This window comes from Citrus clementina, unplaced genomic scaffold, assembly GCF_000493195.1.
Source record: "Citrus clementina cultivar Clemenules unplaced genomic scaffold, Citrus_clementina_v1.0 scaffold_9, whole genome shotgun sequence".
In the NCBI taxonomy this organism is placed as follows: Eukaryota; Viridiplantae; Streptophyta; class Magnoliopsida; order Sapindales; family Rutaceae; genus Citrus; species Citrus x clementina.
Genome location: NW_006261964.1, coordinates 685,142 through 702,517, shown reverse-complemented (window position 1 = coordinate 702,517; position 17,376 = coordinate 685,142). Strand labels below are relative to the sequence as shown.

The 17,376-nt window shown below is 37.2% G+C and overlaps 3 protein-coding genes across 4 annotated transcripts; 2 read left to right on the top strand and 1 right to left on the bottom strand.

Moving 5' to 3' along the window:
- On the top strand, positions 1–1,732 carry LOC18032092 (probable WRKY transcription factor 48). Its single transcript, XM_006419294.2, has 3 exons — positions 1–668; positions 758–901; positions 1,017–1,732. The coding sequence occupies exons 1-3, from the start codon at positions 172–174 to the stop codon at positions 1,492–1,494; spliced, it is 1,119 nt and encodes a 372-aa protein (XP_006419357.1). The 5' UTR covers positions 1–171; the 3' UTR covers positions 1,495–1,732.
- Positions 1,733–4,987: 3,255 nt separating this feature from the next.
- LOC112097849 (peroxidase 40) lies at positions 4,988–6,739 on the top strand. 2 transcript variants are annotated; one of them, XM_024183448.1, is made up of 3 exons: positions 4,990–5,688; positions 5,774–5,965; positions 6,047–6,735. In XM_024183448.1, exons 1-3 carry the CDS (start codon positions 5,437–5,439, stop codon positions 6,608–6,610), a joined length of 1,008 nt encoding a protein of 335 aa, XP_024039216.1. In that variant the 5' UTR covers positions 4,990–5,436; the 3' UTR covers positions 6,611–6,735. The 2 variants fall into 2 exon arrangements, with proteins under 2 accessions (XP_024039214.1, XP_024039216.1); XM_024183446.1 differs by having other exon boundaries at positions 4,988–5,688; positions 5,774–6,739.
- Positions 6,740–6,802: 63 nt separating this feature from the next.
- On the bottom strand, positions 6,803–17,298 carry LOC18031791 (flowering time control protein FCA). Its single transcript, XM_024183442.1, is given in 20 exon segments — positions 6,803–7,136; positions 7,374–7,419; positions 7,499–7,567; positions 8,020–8,058; positions 8,139–8,333; positions 8,417–8,620; positions 8,941–9,498; positions 9,589–9,654; positions 9,847–9,905; positions 9,908–10,008; positions 10,117–10,176; positions 10,330–10,394; positions 10,509–10,588; positions 11,063–11,129; positions 11,246–11,313; positions 11,525–11,576; positions 11,655–11,737; positions 15,920–15,998; positions 16,378–16,448; positions 16,714–17,298. Coding segments are annotated over 20 exon segments (2,100 nt in total). The 5' UTR covers positions 16,844–17,298; the 3' UTR covers positions 6,803–7,128.
- Positions 17,299–17,376: the final 78 nt, after the last annotated feature.

Below are 17,376 nucleotides of genomic sequence, written 5' to 3'. Positions count from 1 at the left end.
TTCCAAAATCTCACAGGCACAAAAAAAAAGAGGCTCTCCTCTCTATTCACACTCCAAAAAACACAAGCAAAGGCTAAAGCAAGAAGACTGCAAGAGCGAAGCAAAGTAGGCCTCTTTTTACATAGAATTTGTTGTATTTTGATTTTACTATGTGGGTGTGATTGATTTTTAATGGAGAAACGAGAAGCTGAAACTTCAATCTCGATGGCGAATTCGACGCTACTTTCCGATGAGAATCCGGCGGGTGGGTATGGATTAGGAGGCATATTTGACATGTCATGTGAGGGTGATAAGTGGGATGCAGCTTCTTTTGGTTTCATGGACTTGCTCAATGTCCAGAACCATAATACTAATTATAACAATCAAGATTTTGGTGGTGATTCTTTTTTATTCAGTAATACTTTACATCCACCACCACCGGCGGCAGCACCGATTCTCCCACCACCACCACCACAGCCGTCGCCGGCACCGGAATCCTCAGAGGTGTTGAACAACCCAGCTACTCCCAACTCATCCTCAATCTCTTCATCATCAAACGAAGCAGCAGCTAATAATACCAATAATGAAGAGCAAACTGACACGAACAACAACAACAACAACAACAACAAAAACAGCAGCAGCAAAGCTGGTGATGACGATGAACAAGAACAAGATAAGACTAAGAAACAGTAAGTACCCATGAATCTTTTTTTTTTTTTTTGCCCTTTTCTCAAAGTAAAGTGACATGATTTTGTATGTGGGTTTCATTCATCATTAGGTTGAAACCCAAAAAGAAGAATCAAAAGAAACAGAGAGAGCCAAGATTCGCGTTCATGACAAAGAGTGATATTGATCACTTAGATGATGGATACAGATGGCGAAAGTACGGCCAAAAAGCTGTCAAAAATAGCCCCCATCCGAGGTGACCAATTAAATGATCGAATTAATTGAGTTGCATATATAAAATTATAAATACGTTATTAATTGATTTTCAAACAAACTATGCTTAACAAAATTTAACCTCTTGCATGGAGCAGAAGCTACTATCGTTGCACTAGTGCCGGCTGCGGAGTGAAGAAGCGAGTGGAGAGATCATCTGAAGACCCAACGATTGTTGTAACAACGTATGAAGGACAACACATACATCCAAGCCCGATAACGCCTCGAGGGAGTATTGGAATCATGGCCAATGATCATAATTCGACTGCTACTTTTGGTGCTTCATCATCCTTTGTGATTCCGCAGCCTCAATATCTTCAACTACATCACCAACAGCAACCCTACATATATAGTTCATCGCCTCCGTTGAATCTAATTACTTCTAATGCTACTAGTACTACTGCTAATTCTAGTTTCAATAATCCTACGTTTTCTAGTTTTGTTCATCATCATCAAGCAGAGAGACGTAATACGATGATAAGTCCTTCACAGGCTTCTTTGTTTCATGACCACGGCCTGCTTCAGGACATCGTGCCATCACAGATGCGAAATGAGCCAAAGGATGAGCACATATAACTAGAAAATGATCGATAGCCTTTTTTGGTTATCTTGTATTAGCATGGTATGTAATTCTCTTACTAACGAATTGCCCACTTCACAATTTCGATCATATATTGATTATTGCCTTTTTTTTTTTTCAATTGTGATGATCGAAGAATTTCTGCGTTTATTCTTTGTATGTAGCTAGAGATTATATATGAATATTATTAGTGGAGTTAAATGGGTACCTTAGTTTGGATCTTCCTTTTTGCATCTAATGATCTTTTGCTTCTTAATTATTCTTCTTTTTGCTGTTGGTTAATTTCGAAGCGCATGTGCATCGGTGCCAGTTAGCTAGCTAGCTAGCTAGCAAAGTGGCATGTGAGTCAGAATTAGGGTTAGGGTTTTCACATTTGAGGAATTTAAGTCGGTTTAAGATTTTCAACTTTATGGGAAAAAAGAGAATCTAGATGAACTTAGGAACTTGATGCTACGTGTTAAGGTGAAAAAGTGAAACCCTAGAGATGGGATAACGTTGCAAATATTTGCTTAGAGGACTTAAATGCAATATCTCAAAACATGCATGGGAAGAAGATGTAGCAATAAATATATAACTTGACCACCATGGCCAAGTCTCTAACTTTTTATAGCCTTTTACTTTCTCTTTAAGCTACACATTACAGATGGGAGCTTGAACATATCACTAGATGTCGGTGAATTATGTGAACGTTTTGGCAATGGATTAATTAAGAGGAGATCTTGATTGTAAGTGTGGTCCGAGATTTTGGGTGCGATATGGTATTTGCGTTATGCATTGATGATGATATATATGCTCATATTGCTAGATACTAAGCCATTCTCCGATGCACACTTAAAATGCATACTGGAGGCTACACGACGCTGGCTAGCTACAATAATGTTGTCCATATTTCTTTGACTTTGCTTATTATCCAGTGACCCCCAGAGTTATGTATGCAACTAGAGAGACAGTAATTTATGATTATGAAATGCAGTAGTTTGAATATTTGCACAATCGATCTCTATATTCAATTTTGAAGCAAGAAAAAAAAAATATTATACATGCATTTATTAATAATACATAAATAAATAAAAAAAGCGTGTATATGGGGCTTGTGACCATATAATATTGAATTATATGATTTGTAAAGCTTGTTTTGAGCTATCAAAATCTGCAACAGGAAGAACTAACAAAGGATCAAAACCACATGCTCCATTGAATGCATACCACTGGAAGCTGAATAAAGTGTGCTGGATTTACATTGACTAACTCGAAAAAGATAAAACGATAAGGTGGTCATCTTTCCAAAAAGTCTAATAATCACTATCCAATTTTTCCTAATTCCTCCCCATTTTTCAACTGTAGAAAAATTTGAATACGTATTGCTTTTGTCTTCATAAAAATCTATGTACAAACGCACACGCGCATACACATCTCAGTACACAATCTGTCAAGATTACCCAGTTTCTTTATGCTGATGTATATGATTAAAACTTGAACTCGTGATTTTAGAAGATGTAAATATTCAAAGAAATCCAGAAATTTAAAATGCCAAGTTATGAGTTTTACACTATAATTCCTTTTTGGAAGGCTTTAGTAATCTGAGATCTCGTATGAACATAGAGGCAAATCTTGAATATAAGTTATATTAACAAGAAGAAAAAGAACAAACAAGATATAAAGATTCTTGTATAGTATTTGCCTTTAAGCATATCGTTGGAAAGTGAAAATTTTGGAAAGCACTATCTTGTTTGTTCTTTTGAAAAAAAGAAAAGAAGTTGCTGTTGATTGTGTTAGCTAAAGTTGGCTTTTTATCCCAAACTTTCAAGCCACCGATTGAATTAGGTTTTCGTGTGAAGTTTATAAAGACCTTAACATACGGGAAAGTTTCTATGAATTAATATGCAAGCAATGATTCCTAAAAAGTCGAGTAAAATTAACTCGATAGTTTAACCCCATAATTGTGCTTTTGGGATTTCAACTTGATTCTTGCCGTTGTTTTGTATTTGAAAAAAGAAAAGAGAATCCTTAGTAGAATCTCCTTTTTTAACTAATGTGATACCAATTAAATTTATTTAGTAGATTATTTTAATGTGTATTAAAAGCGTAGAAGACTTTTGGGCACCAAGAATAATGAAAAATAGAAAAGACATGAACTTGATTGTTTATGAAACATCTAAATTTACATTCATACATTGAATGCTACTAAAAGATAATTAGATTCTTATTCTTTCTAATTAGAAACTCATCAAACTTAATTTTGTGTAGGTAAGACCCCTATTTTATAAATTAACAATATTTATGATTAGGTTTTAATCCACAATCTTATATTTAATACGAGCTAATATTGGAGGAGTGACCACACTAGGCACATGAAACATGATTGAGCATTTATGAACACCCAAAAAGGATACAATTTTTAGCCTGCTTAGGGGCCATATAGTTATGAAGCAAAATTAATTACTATTTCTGTTTTTGGAATTACACTAGAGGAATCACTACGCTTTCTTTTTTTTTTTTTTTTTAACTAAAAGCGTCCTGAAGTGGATTTATTAAGGAAAAAAAATATTTATTGGCTGGTACAAATTTTCTCCCTTTTTACTTTAAAGAACAACACATCGCTATCTTCATTTTTGTAACCATATAAAAGTTCCAAATTTCTCAAGCCACTACCAATTTACAAAATGGGCCAATCTCACTAGAAACCGAAAACTTTGTTAGTACTGGGCTTTCGGATTCGGCTTTAACCCGAGATGCATTTTCCATGCTAACAATACTTTTCACCTCCCCTAATATCCTTATACCACCTCACTTTTGGAATCACGGTTCTATTAATGCTTAAAATTACATAAAAAAGGGCAAATATAAATTTAATTACACTACAAATATCTTCACAAACCATGAATCCTAGCTATTTTTTAAAATCCTATCATATGATATAATTAATACTGTTGATAAAATCAAAATAATGAAGAAATAAATTATCGAACAACAATAATTTTATTATGAAATGACATGTTTACAAAATTTATCCTAATGATAGTGAAATTTAATTAAAATTCTATTGCAGTTTATGTTGTAATTTCATAAAAGAAAAAGAAAAGAAAAGAAAAGAAAAGTAGGGTTTCTTAAGAGATTGAAAGGAATATGAGAAGAACTATTCTTTGGAATTAGTTGACAGTGACACACTTCCCTCTATGCAACGATTCTTTTTGTTTTATAGTAGCTGTAAAATTTGAGTGAAATTTGTAGTTCCTCGCATTAAAGAGAAGCCAAAGATGTCACTGGGTTCATATCCTAACGCTTGGAGCTAACTCTTTCTTCTGAGAGTAGATCACTCTTTAATGTTATTAATGAGTGTAGATTTTCAACCTAGTCTCAATAAATTTTTGTGTTATATTAAAAATGATTTCTCTCGAATTGTGTGTTTAAATATTGGGAATAAATAACAAACAAACAAACGTTGCTTCCATGTGACAGCAACCAAATCCCACTACTTAATAATAGCAATGATTGAATCAGCTTTGCCCTGAAAGAGTTATCAACAATCAAAAGACCTACCAACTTCAAACAGACCCCTAACTACTAAGCTTTCAAATTCAATATGTGCATATATCGACGGATCGACCTCAAACATACTGCTAACTCTTTGTCTTTCACCATAATCTGAAAAATTTTCATCTTCTGTTAATACATAAGCTTAAGAAAATGTCTTGGAATGCTTGAAGAAGCACATGGAATTAGGTTACCAAATATGATCATGACCACTTCCAAGGCTTGAACTTGTCTTCCCTTAACCACTCTTCAGTACAAAGTATGAACTTGTCACAAGATCCCATGCAACTTCTATATAAGATAAATTTGTTTTCACCATCCAAACTCACTTGGCTTGTGAGCATTATAAGTAATTTTTTTTTTCCCAGTACAATTGTTAGCAATCCTAAGGCAACACACAAGAGATGGCCAATAATCACCTAGGCTTTTATCTTCTCATGTTACTTAAGATTGTAACCACATTTGCAATCCCACCAAAAACTTTGAAAGAAGCATGTATTGGGGAAATTGGCTTTGAATTGCAATTTAACATTTACAATGATAGCTGCCCAGAGGCAGAGGCTATAATCTTTTCTTGGGTTGAAAATGCTGTTATGGAAGATTCAAGAATGGCGGCCTCACTGCTTCGTCTTCATTTTCATGATTGCTTTGTCAATGCAAGTCGTCTCCGTATTTATTTATATTTCTGTCATCTATTATGTATATTGATTTATAATGTTATGGCATTTGAAGTTCATGCAGGGTTGTGATGCTTCAGTGCTGTTAGATGACACCGGGGACTTTGTTGGAGAAAAAACTGCACCACCTAATCTGAATTCACTGAGAGGATTCGAAGTCATAGATGCAATAAAATCTGATCTTGAATCTGTTTGTCCTGAGACTGTCTCTTGTGCTGACATTCTCGCAGTTGCGGCAAGAGACTCAGTTGTTTTAGTATGTGATGTTCCATCCACTTTGTGCTCCACCATAATGATAATATTTCCAGTTCCGCTGAAACTGAAATGTATTTTGCAGACTGCTGGTCCAAGCTGGGAAGTGCCAATGGGCAGGCGAGACAGCTTTAGTGCAAACAAAGCTGCAGCAACCAACGGCATCCCAGCTCCAAATTCTAGTCTCGCAGATCTCGTGGCCAAGTTCCAGAACGTTGGCCTCACGCTGCAAGACATGGTTGCCCTTTCTGGTGCGCACACGATGGGAAAGGCTCGATGCTCGACTTTCAGCTCCAGGCTACAAAGCAGCAGCAACACAAATGGGCCAGACAACAATCCAGACTTCCTTCAAAGTCTACAGCAGCTTTGCTCGGGATCCGACATCGATGCACTTGCACAGCTTGATCTGGTGACCCCCGCAACATTCGACAACCAGTACTACATTAACCTTCTTTCTGGAGAGGGGTTACTTCCATCCGATCAAATTCTCGTGAGCCAAGATCAAACACGCGAAATCATTAATTCATATGCCAAGGACACGTCCGTTTTCTTTGAGGATTTTAAGATTTCTATGTTGAAGATGGGAAGCCTGGGGCCTGCGTCCGGAAATGATGGTGAAATTCGTCGCAACTGTCGCGTGGTTAATTAATCCCAAGCTTGTTAGATGCTGCATTTCAGTTAGCCAGTAATCTTGAGTATGTATGCCTAACATTAGTAAAGTTTCAAGCAAAATTGCTCTAATAAGAGGTCTTGTGCTACTATCATGATTTCTAAAAAAAAAGTGCTACTATCATGATTAATATTTTCTAGACGAAAAACAACACCCGACTCGGATGAGACCTACAAAAGAGTTTATCACTTTATTGCTACAATGGTTAACGCTAAATATTTTGACTATAGCAACAGTTTATGTTACAAAGGAGGCAAGGGAGCAATAGAAGAGGTTATAACATTGTATTACAAAGGCATTGACTGCCTTGGGTATGACGGCACATAAGATATATTCATCAAGCCAGTAACTGCAAAGGGCGTACTTTCATGAGGTCTCAGTATTGAAAGTTCAAAGCAACTGTTTCTGCATGTCTGCCAGAAGTTTGCTATAATAGATCAGCATCCTTCAAAGAGCATACTTTTATCCCTTGTGGCCCCTGGCTCCACATTTCCATTTCAAGTCCCTGTGGATGAATTATGTTTTCAACATAGAGGACGAGAGGAATAAAAGATAACAGCGCATTTCAACAAAATGTGTGAAGCTACAACAAAAACTCACACCCTTCTAAACAACTTTTTTGACTTCTCCTTGCCTAGCTCTCTCCCCAGCACCCTTTTTTTTTTTTGTCCAAAAGGCAAGGGGATAAAAAGGAGTGGGAATGAGGGTTTGAGAAATTAGAGTGAGAGAAAATTGTTAGCACCTGATGGCTTATTCTTCCACATCCAATCTTGAGCAGCCTGAAGCCCCTGCAGTATATGAAGACCATAAGAATGTGTGGTAATAACAGAGAAGATGAGAAGATAAAATTGACGGCACTCTTGCTACCTGTTGGAAGCGTGTTGGATCATTAACTGAACCAGCTGCTACAGGAGGTAATTGAGTATAACCAAGCTCCTGCAAAACCCAAAAGTTTCAGCAAATAAAAAAACCATGTGATATTACCAACAGAAAAGAATGAAGCTTAAGCAAAAGCTAAGATGATAATCTATGGCACATATTCTATAAGCAAACACTACCCTCAGGTACTGCAAAATTCAAGCATATTTTATCATGAAAAGAAATCTGGGACCTGTGTTATCCGAGGCATTTTCTAATGACCGATATATTCCGCATATAAAATTGTCAATGCGTTCTATACACGTAAGTAGACACAGCAACTAGTAAAGTTGACCAAATAGAGGCTCAATTGATACAATCACAGAATTTGGTGAATATAGAACAATAATAAATACAACATGATTTCAGACAATCTTGCTCAATTAGACGAAATTTCATAATTTGAATAAGCCATTGTTAGAGTGTTGGTAAAAAAAAAAAAAAAAAACTATTTTCTTAAAGAATAATACCTGAGCATTGTGCTGACCCCTAACAACAGGAGCTTGATACTGGATTTCCACACCACAAGATCAGCAGTAGCAATCACATCTTATAAACATTGTAGAAAAACAATGAAGGGAATACTTACCGAAGAAGAAAAAGGATGTTGTAACTGCTGCTGTTGCTGCTGCCGGAGCTGTGTTTGAAGCTGCACCTGTTGTGTTTGTGGAATGTGCTGAGCAGGTAAAACTTGGGAGTGCAACTGCGATGGAGGCTGCTGTACTGGTGGTTTTTGTTGCTGCTGCTGTTGTTCGAATAATGTCAACTCTTCAGGTTTCTCCCACTACATTTTCCCAGTGAAATAATCGTCACATACATAGAAGGCCAAATGCAAAATTAAGCATGTGAATGGTTAAATTGTCTTACCTTGCTAACACCAGTTACACAGTTATAATAGTACTTGTATCCATCAGGCGAGGTATGTTCCGTCCAACTACTTTTTGCAGGAGCTACTGTCTGTGATGTCACAGGTGCAGCAGGACCAATAGATGTAGACACAGGCAGATCTGCAGCTGGTGCTGAAGCAGGAGCACTGGCAACAGTCTGTGGGGCAATCCCAGCCCACTGAGACTGCAAAATAAAATGCTCAGCAAACAACTTAAATGTTGCAAAAAGTTCAAATGAACTTTATTTTTTGTGCTTCTAAATATGAAGTATATGATTAACGGTGGTGCAGACAAAAGAAGACACGATTCAGTTCCAAAAAGCTTTGACATATTATCAAGCCAAAAGCCCTCTGTAATCCTATGGGGCAGAAACTGGAAGTGACAATCATTCACCATGTCAAGGTTCACAAAGAACAGCTCATGTCACTGATGCGCTTATAAAAAGTGAAGACAGCCCGGTATGAAGAAGTCTCAAATCAGAGAACTATTCTAATCCTGTCATACCTGCTGTTTAGTACCCTGAGAACCTTGCTGCAATGGTAGATTTTGATTTGACGGTTGCATCAGCTGTAATTGTTGCTGCAGCTGGGAGAATGCCTGCTGGGATGATTGAAAAGTTGCTTGCAGAGTCTGCGTCTGCTGTGACAGCATCTGCGCTAACTGAGATGGGGACTGCTGATAAGGTTGATGTAATTGCTGCTGAACAGGAGCAGGTAACTGCTGTTGATTTGTCCCACCAGGGAGTGAACTAGATTGGGGCTTAATATTTAGAGGAGTTGGTAGTGCTGTAGACGAAGAGGCAATCTGCTGACCCTGAGGTTGGGAAGCAGGCAAATTTCCACTCATACCAAGTAAATGCTGTGATGGTAAGGCTTGACTGAAAGATGTTTGACCAGGAATCTGTAGCTGCCTGAGATGGGAATTTTGTGTATGGGAGTAAGAAGATGGAACCTGAGGGTGAAGTTGAAGTGGAGGCATATGCTGAGGTGATTGAAGGGGCTTCTGTAGTGGTGATATTTGTTGACCAAGGGATGGAGCTTGGGACTCAGGTTGGCAAAAATTCTGAAAAATTTTATTGGAAGTTTTGTTACTCATTATGGTATGACCAGGGAAGACCATTAAGGCATTAAAATGTAAACAGATTTCACTTACCTGTTGTAAAGCAGATGAAGTTGAAGAAACAGCCAGTCCCGGAAGAGGAACATCAGCAGGACCACCCTATAGTAGTGAAAGAATGGTTAAGTAACTGTAAGAAATAAGAGACTCTTCGTGCATGTAAATAAGACTAAATATTTTGCAATTCCAAGCCATCGAGGCATCAACTATAGTTTGCATTTCACACATCAAAATGCAATACCATAAACAAATATTCAAGATATCGTGTTGCAGAATCATCAAATTTGTTCTTACTGGATTTAAAGGCATTCCCAGGTCACCTGACCTAGGAGGCAACTGATTCCCAAAACCACAATACCAGGATTAGATAGGGGCCCCATATTCCGGGGACTCATGGGATGCCAAGCATTCTGAGGAATCTGGTCGGTGATAGGGTCACCAAAATTCGGTGGGGGTCTATAGGAATATAAAATCATTAGTTCACCAGTATTAAAATCAGGTGAGAATTAAGAAAAAGGCAAAGTAATAAAGCTCATCACTAAATATGTTGGTGGAAGGGGATACCTGGGGCCGGGTGGTTGGAACCGAGGACCGAAACCTGGACCTCCAAATGCGGGACCACTCCTAGGGAAGAAACAAAAGTTATCACAATGGGAGATAATTTGCTCAATCAATAAACAGAAAGGCATAAACTGCAATCATGTTTCTTGTATATATCATAAACTAATCCTTCCTCATCTGTTTGCAATTAATGTATATTATGTCATAAAGAAAAACCTTGAATCTCCAGGCCTGGGCCTCTTAGGATCAGCAAACCGGACAGTTAATGGTTGATCACATCCCTAACGTGCAGAAAAAGATAAATGAATAACCTTCAAAGCTCTAATTTATAATCCAGTATATTCCAGAAGTAAAAGACTAGGCCTAACATTCTTCAAGTAACAAACAATGCTTACTCTCATTGTATAAATTCCATTAAGAGCATTTATAGCTGCCAACGCCATATCTCTGTGAGAGTATTTAACAAATCCACATCCTTGAGAAAGAATCAACGAAAGTATCAGGAATAGGAAGAACCAACATGATGAAAACAGCTTCCATATTAAAAAATGAGGACAGACGATAGATGCTGATATCAGAACAGCAAGAAGAAAAAACAATCCATGACCCTATTATTACATTGAAGATAGCCATTTGATTGGAGAACTACTTAACAATACTAATGATTTCAACCATATCATAAAAAATTTAGAAACGAAACTATAAAGTCAAAAATCATCAGGCCACTTTTACTCGTATATTCCCTACTCTCTCGCATTGCAAAAAGAAATGCACATATACATGGGCAAAACTAATAATTATATCATCTGCTTGGGTCCAATGATCTCTCAGCAATCAACTGTGATACAACATAGGAAATGCGAACAAGTGAAGCAACATTTCATCAATACTTCAAATCAAATTAGCAGATTGAAGTTTTTAAGATTAAAATAGGAGAAAAAAGGCATACCACGGCTCTGCTTCAGTTCATCACGCATAAGGTAAACATCTTCAACTCGACCATATGGTGAAAAGATCTGAGAAAGAAAATAGTTTCTCTCACTACTGGAGAAAGAAAGTTCCTATGCTTAGTATTTAATAACCATTAACAAAGACAGCAAAACTAAACACAGACAGTTGACATCTCACATACTTCCTCGACTTCTTTTTCAGTAGCTTGTTTGTTCAGCGAGCCTACAAACAGTTTGTATTCTACTGCACCTATAATAAACAGGAATAACATGCAGATTAGAAACATTAGTTATGTTAGAACAACATAACTATTTACATATATATTAACACCATTTCAAATGAAAAACTATATGTTTGAGAACAAATTTTCCCCCAGCAAAGCATTTGCCAGCAGACCATGCCCGTCTCTAGTAGCAAGAATGTAAATGCAATTGAAGGGAAAACAATCATCAATAATTACCAAGGCGCTCCCTTTCCCCATCCGCATATCGAACTTGGATAGGACCCACACCCTGGTAAACACATTTAAGCGTCAGAAACTACCATTGTTATCAAAGTACTAGGAAGTCAAGACCAGCAAGAAAACTGACCCCGGGTAGAGTATGTTGATTGTGCAAGGCTCTAATGGCCCTATCAGCTTCTTCTGAAGTCGCATATTTTATAAAACAACAACCTGGACAACCAAAGAATGTTTATCCTGATTTTATTAAGCCATTGACACCCTATGAATGATGGTGCAAATAGGTAGGTCGAACATATAAGTCAGTAGTATACACCCATGTAATACTATTTACTGTGAACATGGATATAAAAGACATAACTCCAAGACAAAATATATCATTGCCATTCACCTAAATCCATTCATTCAAGAAAGAATATTTAAATAAACAGAGAAACAACTAATTTGATAGGAAACTAAAGACTTTAAATTAAAATGAAAACAAAAATTGCGACCGGCACATTAAACATCAAAACATAATACAGCCCCCATTTGATACAAAATGTGCAGAAACATATATGCCTAAAAATGATTAATTTCATAAGCAAGTCCATGGGAATAACCTCAACGAGCAAGAGCACCTTGCTTCATAAAGTGTAAAAAGTATGATCATACACAAGTACCAGACCTCAATCTTCTAAAGAAGGAAGATGTGGCCCACTTCCTTTTGTACCAAGTTTTTCCTTGTGTTCTGCATGCGTGCGTGAATCATGTAGGCTTTACTTTTTAGTAAGAAACTAAAAATTGTATTAATGTGGAGAATCATTATAGGAAGTGGGCCACCCGTGCACTAAGAAAGCAAAAAAATGAAAACTTTTCTGTGCTACACAAAAGTATACCCAAACACCCCTCTACAAGGTTAGACCAAAGTAGCTCAAGTCAAAGGAAAGTACAAAGACAGAATATGCATAACTGGACAATCTCAATGTTTACTACCATTGCAAAAAGAACTGTCATAATTATAAACGGATTATCAATTATTGTTGAAAAAGAAGATGCCCTTTCCAATTCCAATAAAATATCACACGTACTGTTCAAAGATATGAGATACCCTCACATGGAATGAACGGTGCAACCGAATTAACCAATTAAAACATTTGCTACACCCGACATGGAGGCTCCATACTTATCAAGTCCCCTAAACATCAAATTGAAATCCCATGCAGTCATTTACAAGGAATTGAAACCACACGCTGAAATTCAAATAGACTAATTAAGAAGCACAATCCAATTTTCTTTCAAAAAAGAATAGGGAAGAGGGGCAGAGAGGGCCATTCCCAAACATCAAGCCAATGATTACATTCATCCAAAGCAGAATAGAAAAATGAAATGGTAACACAATCACACCTCCAGCTCATACAATTCTCAAAAGGAAACAGCCGAATAGCAAGTGCATGATGTAGACAATAAGAGTTGAACATTTGTGTATCTAAGTAAATCATGCACACTGGACGAGGGTTTTTGCAGCTTAGACATTGATACTGGAAGTGAATCATCAAAGTAAAAAGCCCACCACAAAGAGAAAACATACATCGCATCCAAAATGTGAGTCATTTGCACAGAGAATTAATAAACAGGCCAAGAAACTGTTGGCTGTGGAAAAATAACACGCACCATCAAAATAAAGCTAATATCTTTGAATGCCCATACACTTTGCAAGAACACATAACAATATAAGATGCTGGGGAGCCATAACCTAACATCAACTGACAAGCCACAACAGCTTAACCTCATTTATAAAATAGATTGAGGTTCTCCCATACTCTGAATAATTTCAAACTGCTCACATCACATCACATCACATCACATCACATATACTACAGATGAAAAAGAAACAATCAATGCTATGCATTCCATTCATAAGGCGTCCAATGTGAAACCCGCACTGACTAAGAAAACGTACCAAAAGCTTAAAATCATCCCCACAAATGCAAGTCCCAGTCTTAAATTCATTCCAAGATTAAGCATTCGGATATCTAATTAAAATCAACAAAACAAAACTGAAACTGAAATCTAATAAGCGCCTCCTTAGATGAAATTTCTAATGTAAAATTTATTTACATCAATATAAACAAAGCGTCAACCATATCCATAAATGTTAAAGCAATAAGAAAGAAAAACAATTTAAAAGTGACTATGAATGATCCATCCACACAAACATACTGAAAAACACCAATGCAAAAAATTTCCCGTTCACGCATAGTAAGTTGTTAATCGGCTACTAATTGATATTGCTTCATACAATATAAATAACGCAACTATGTCATGAAGAACCAGTAGTTGCCTTCTCTAACGTGAAAAGGGCAAAAGCCAATCATCCATCTCAAGAAAAAATTGACAACAATCATCCTGAAACAATTATAAAAAGGGAGAGAGAACGGAAGACAACACATATAATGCAGAATGCTTCTTGGCACCCACACAGAGAAGTTAATCGGCAATATGATCCATGGGATTGGTACTAGATATGCTGAAATCATTAATTAATTATCTCATGAAGTCTAGTCTGCTACTTCCGGCATCACAGAAGCTTAGCCACATGATGTGGTTATTCACAAATTAGCGTACCTTACAATTTTGACGAATAAAGTTAGATCTACATTCCTAAGCACATAACCAACTATAATTGCCCAAAATTAAAAACAGCTAATATGATTGATCGGAAATCGTAGATGTAAGAAAACATCCAACAGATGATTCAAGTACACATCACCATTGCAGAAAAACTAACAGGAAGGACAAAAGACCATAAGTAATCACAGGCCTGATATTTGCCTCCACAAATTGATTTTGTAGCAATATGAACTTGAGCATTCATTTCCACTGAACTAAAAAGCACCTGAACCAGAATCAATCCCTCCAGATGATAGAGGGTTGCAAGATTTGATTACTAACTGCGGCATTGACAGTTGAACAACCCCACATTTGACATCTTATAAATAGAGTAAGAACATCACACATTACATCCATAAGTATCCAAACTGTGATATCCCAAAAATCCAATCACAACACCCAGAAATAATTCCATTCGTATTTTACATCACATACCGAGGCATGAGGAACTAGAATTCAGCAAAATGCCAACCCATTAACAGATAATATCCAAGGAATATGATGAGCAATTAACAATGAACCCAAATTGTTCAGAGTGGTAGGCCCGAGGTCACGAGCAGCAAACAACAAGACAAAACTAACCAAAAACCAAGTATTGATAGCTGTGCATAACTTGTTATATTACATCCTCAGGCGTGCTTGGATGAATAAAACAGAAGCAAACTATCCTAAGTTAGTTCAGGCACTCAAACTTCCAAGCACATCGAGAACTTTGGAAAATGGCCCATAATTCAACAATTGCAATAACACATGGAAGAAAGAAAAAAACTAATAGGCCTTTATTAGTAAAAAAAAAAAAAACAGTAGGATTGACATCCCATGTTCTGATCATCCTTGAAGGAAAGAATGCCCAAAGACATATTTTAACATCATAGACCACAGACATATTTTAACATCATAGACCACATAAATGCACACTTGTGGTACATAATGGACAAAGCGTTCACATTTTCGACAAATAACATCAACAAAAGCCTGCTCAACATCAAAGGAGCTAAAAAGTATACTCTCTAATACAACCACTCTGGAACCACGAAGCACCGAAACATGCTTCAATTGCACATTGAAGCATATGAAGTCAGCCAGCTAGGCCAAATACATAAAGACAACAACCATAAATTTGCTACCCCCAATATCTATCCAACTGTTAGCTATATGGCTTCCAAATACTTATAAGTCATACAATCCAATTATCATCCATATCTAATCCACAATTAACTTCAAATCCATATCCTGTAGTCAATATGGAAATTATATAGTCATTGTAAGCCATCAAATATCTTTTAACAAAAATGAGATAAAAATCCAACAAGAGAAGGAAAAACCACAAAAAGCCTCCAAGTATAAAGTGATCAATAACCATGAAAAAGGAAAAATCCGTAATTACTATCTATGCTGTACAACAGTTGCACTTTTGAATATCCTGACATTATTAACCTACTCCCATTACAAATACTTGTTAAGTAATGCCCCACCATTGTAACTGACAAATTATTACAAGCAAACAATCTAATAGCAACTGCTATACAAAGCTTGTATTATATAAGCTCACATCTTGCCTCACGTATGTACAGACTGACAAATCAAAAAGAGTCGTAACAAAACCAACAAGCCGAAAACTTGTTGCAAAACTAACAGAGATGAAAGATGAGCTTAGTTTGCTCCCATCAGCCTCTCAGGGGAACCTGAAAAAAGATAGGTATAAATCACAGTTACTTCAGGGAAAATAACATTTGTACATACCTTGTTGTTGTCCTGTCTTCTTATCCTTAATCAAAGCCACCTCAATCACATTTCCATGTTCTTCAAACAAGGGACGAATCTGACATCAGATAAGTAATTCATTACAAAATTAGACTACATCATGACAAGAAGGAAAAATGAATCATGATTACAGGACACGGTTAGATGTATTAAGAGTCACTAGAAATCTTGTATTGACATATCTTCTTTTGGGGGGAGAAGGGGGGGGGGGGGAACTGATATAAAAGCTTCTAGTAATTGTGATAATACACACATCTCAGTAACCTACTTGTAAGTATAATATCCAGGTTGATAAACAGTCACTCAATTCCTAATCAGCTACAAATCCTAGATGTAAGGATGTACAAGCTTTTCAAAAAGGAACAGACAGGCAATCCTAGAAAGAAAATACTCATGAAAGGTATATTTCGACACAAGTTAGGCATCAATTTACTTACATCCTCTTCTCTGGCTGTCTTCGGAACAGACCCTACAAATAGCTTGGCAAAACTGCTGCCATCCGCAAGATCTGATAGGGTAGCAAAAAACATGTTAAGGTGCTGATGATAACAAACAAGACAGAACTCCAAAATAACAAGTATCGAGGAAACAAAATTTAAATTCTAGTCCAACTGAAGTATAAGTAAAAACAAAAATACAAATTAATTGACATTATCAATGTAAACCAAATATTTATCAATTATAACTGATACCCCAAGCTATCAAATTTTATCAAATACACCCCTGGAAGTGGAATATATACAAGGACGCAAACAAAATTAAAGAAATCTAACCAGGAGAAGGCCCTCCTCGGCCGGAAAATCCACGTTTCTGTCCTGAAAGTTGCGGAACAGGCAGCGACTGTGGCAAAGGATAATTCATCCCCGACCTGGGCCCGGACATCGGCCTAAAGCCTCCACCCATTGGCCTGAACCCTCCTCCGACTCCACCTGGCGCCCGACGTGGCGGGCTATCAAACGGGCGGTGCCCCCCATCTGCCCCTCCAACCGCACCACCCCCGTCAACATGAAAGTCGTTCGGACTACGGCAACGATTAAATTGAAAAGAATCTTGATAACTACTGTTGCCGCTGTTGTTGTTGTTGCTGTAGCGGTTTGTTAAAGGACCGTCGGTGAAGCGAGAGGGACGGTTGTGACGGTTGTTGTTATAGTGAGAGTCTTGATTGTTGTTGAAGCTGCTGGTGTAGTTGCTGTTGGGCCCATAATAACGGTCTCCTCTTTGTCTCTCCAGCTTTGCTGACTGATAGTTAAAACCCTAACCCTAGAATTCAGATTTTAGAATTTAGAGAAAACAAAGCAGAACAGTGTTTGTCAAATAAAAAAAGATGGCGGGGGAGAGACTGGAGGGACAACGAGACCGAGGCTGTAATAACAACATTGGGCCTAATATGAAAGCCCAATTGAACAACAGTACTGTAGAGTGGAGCTATCTTAAGG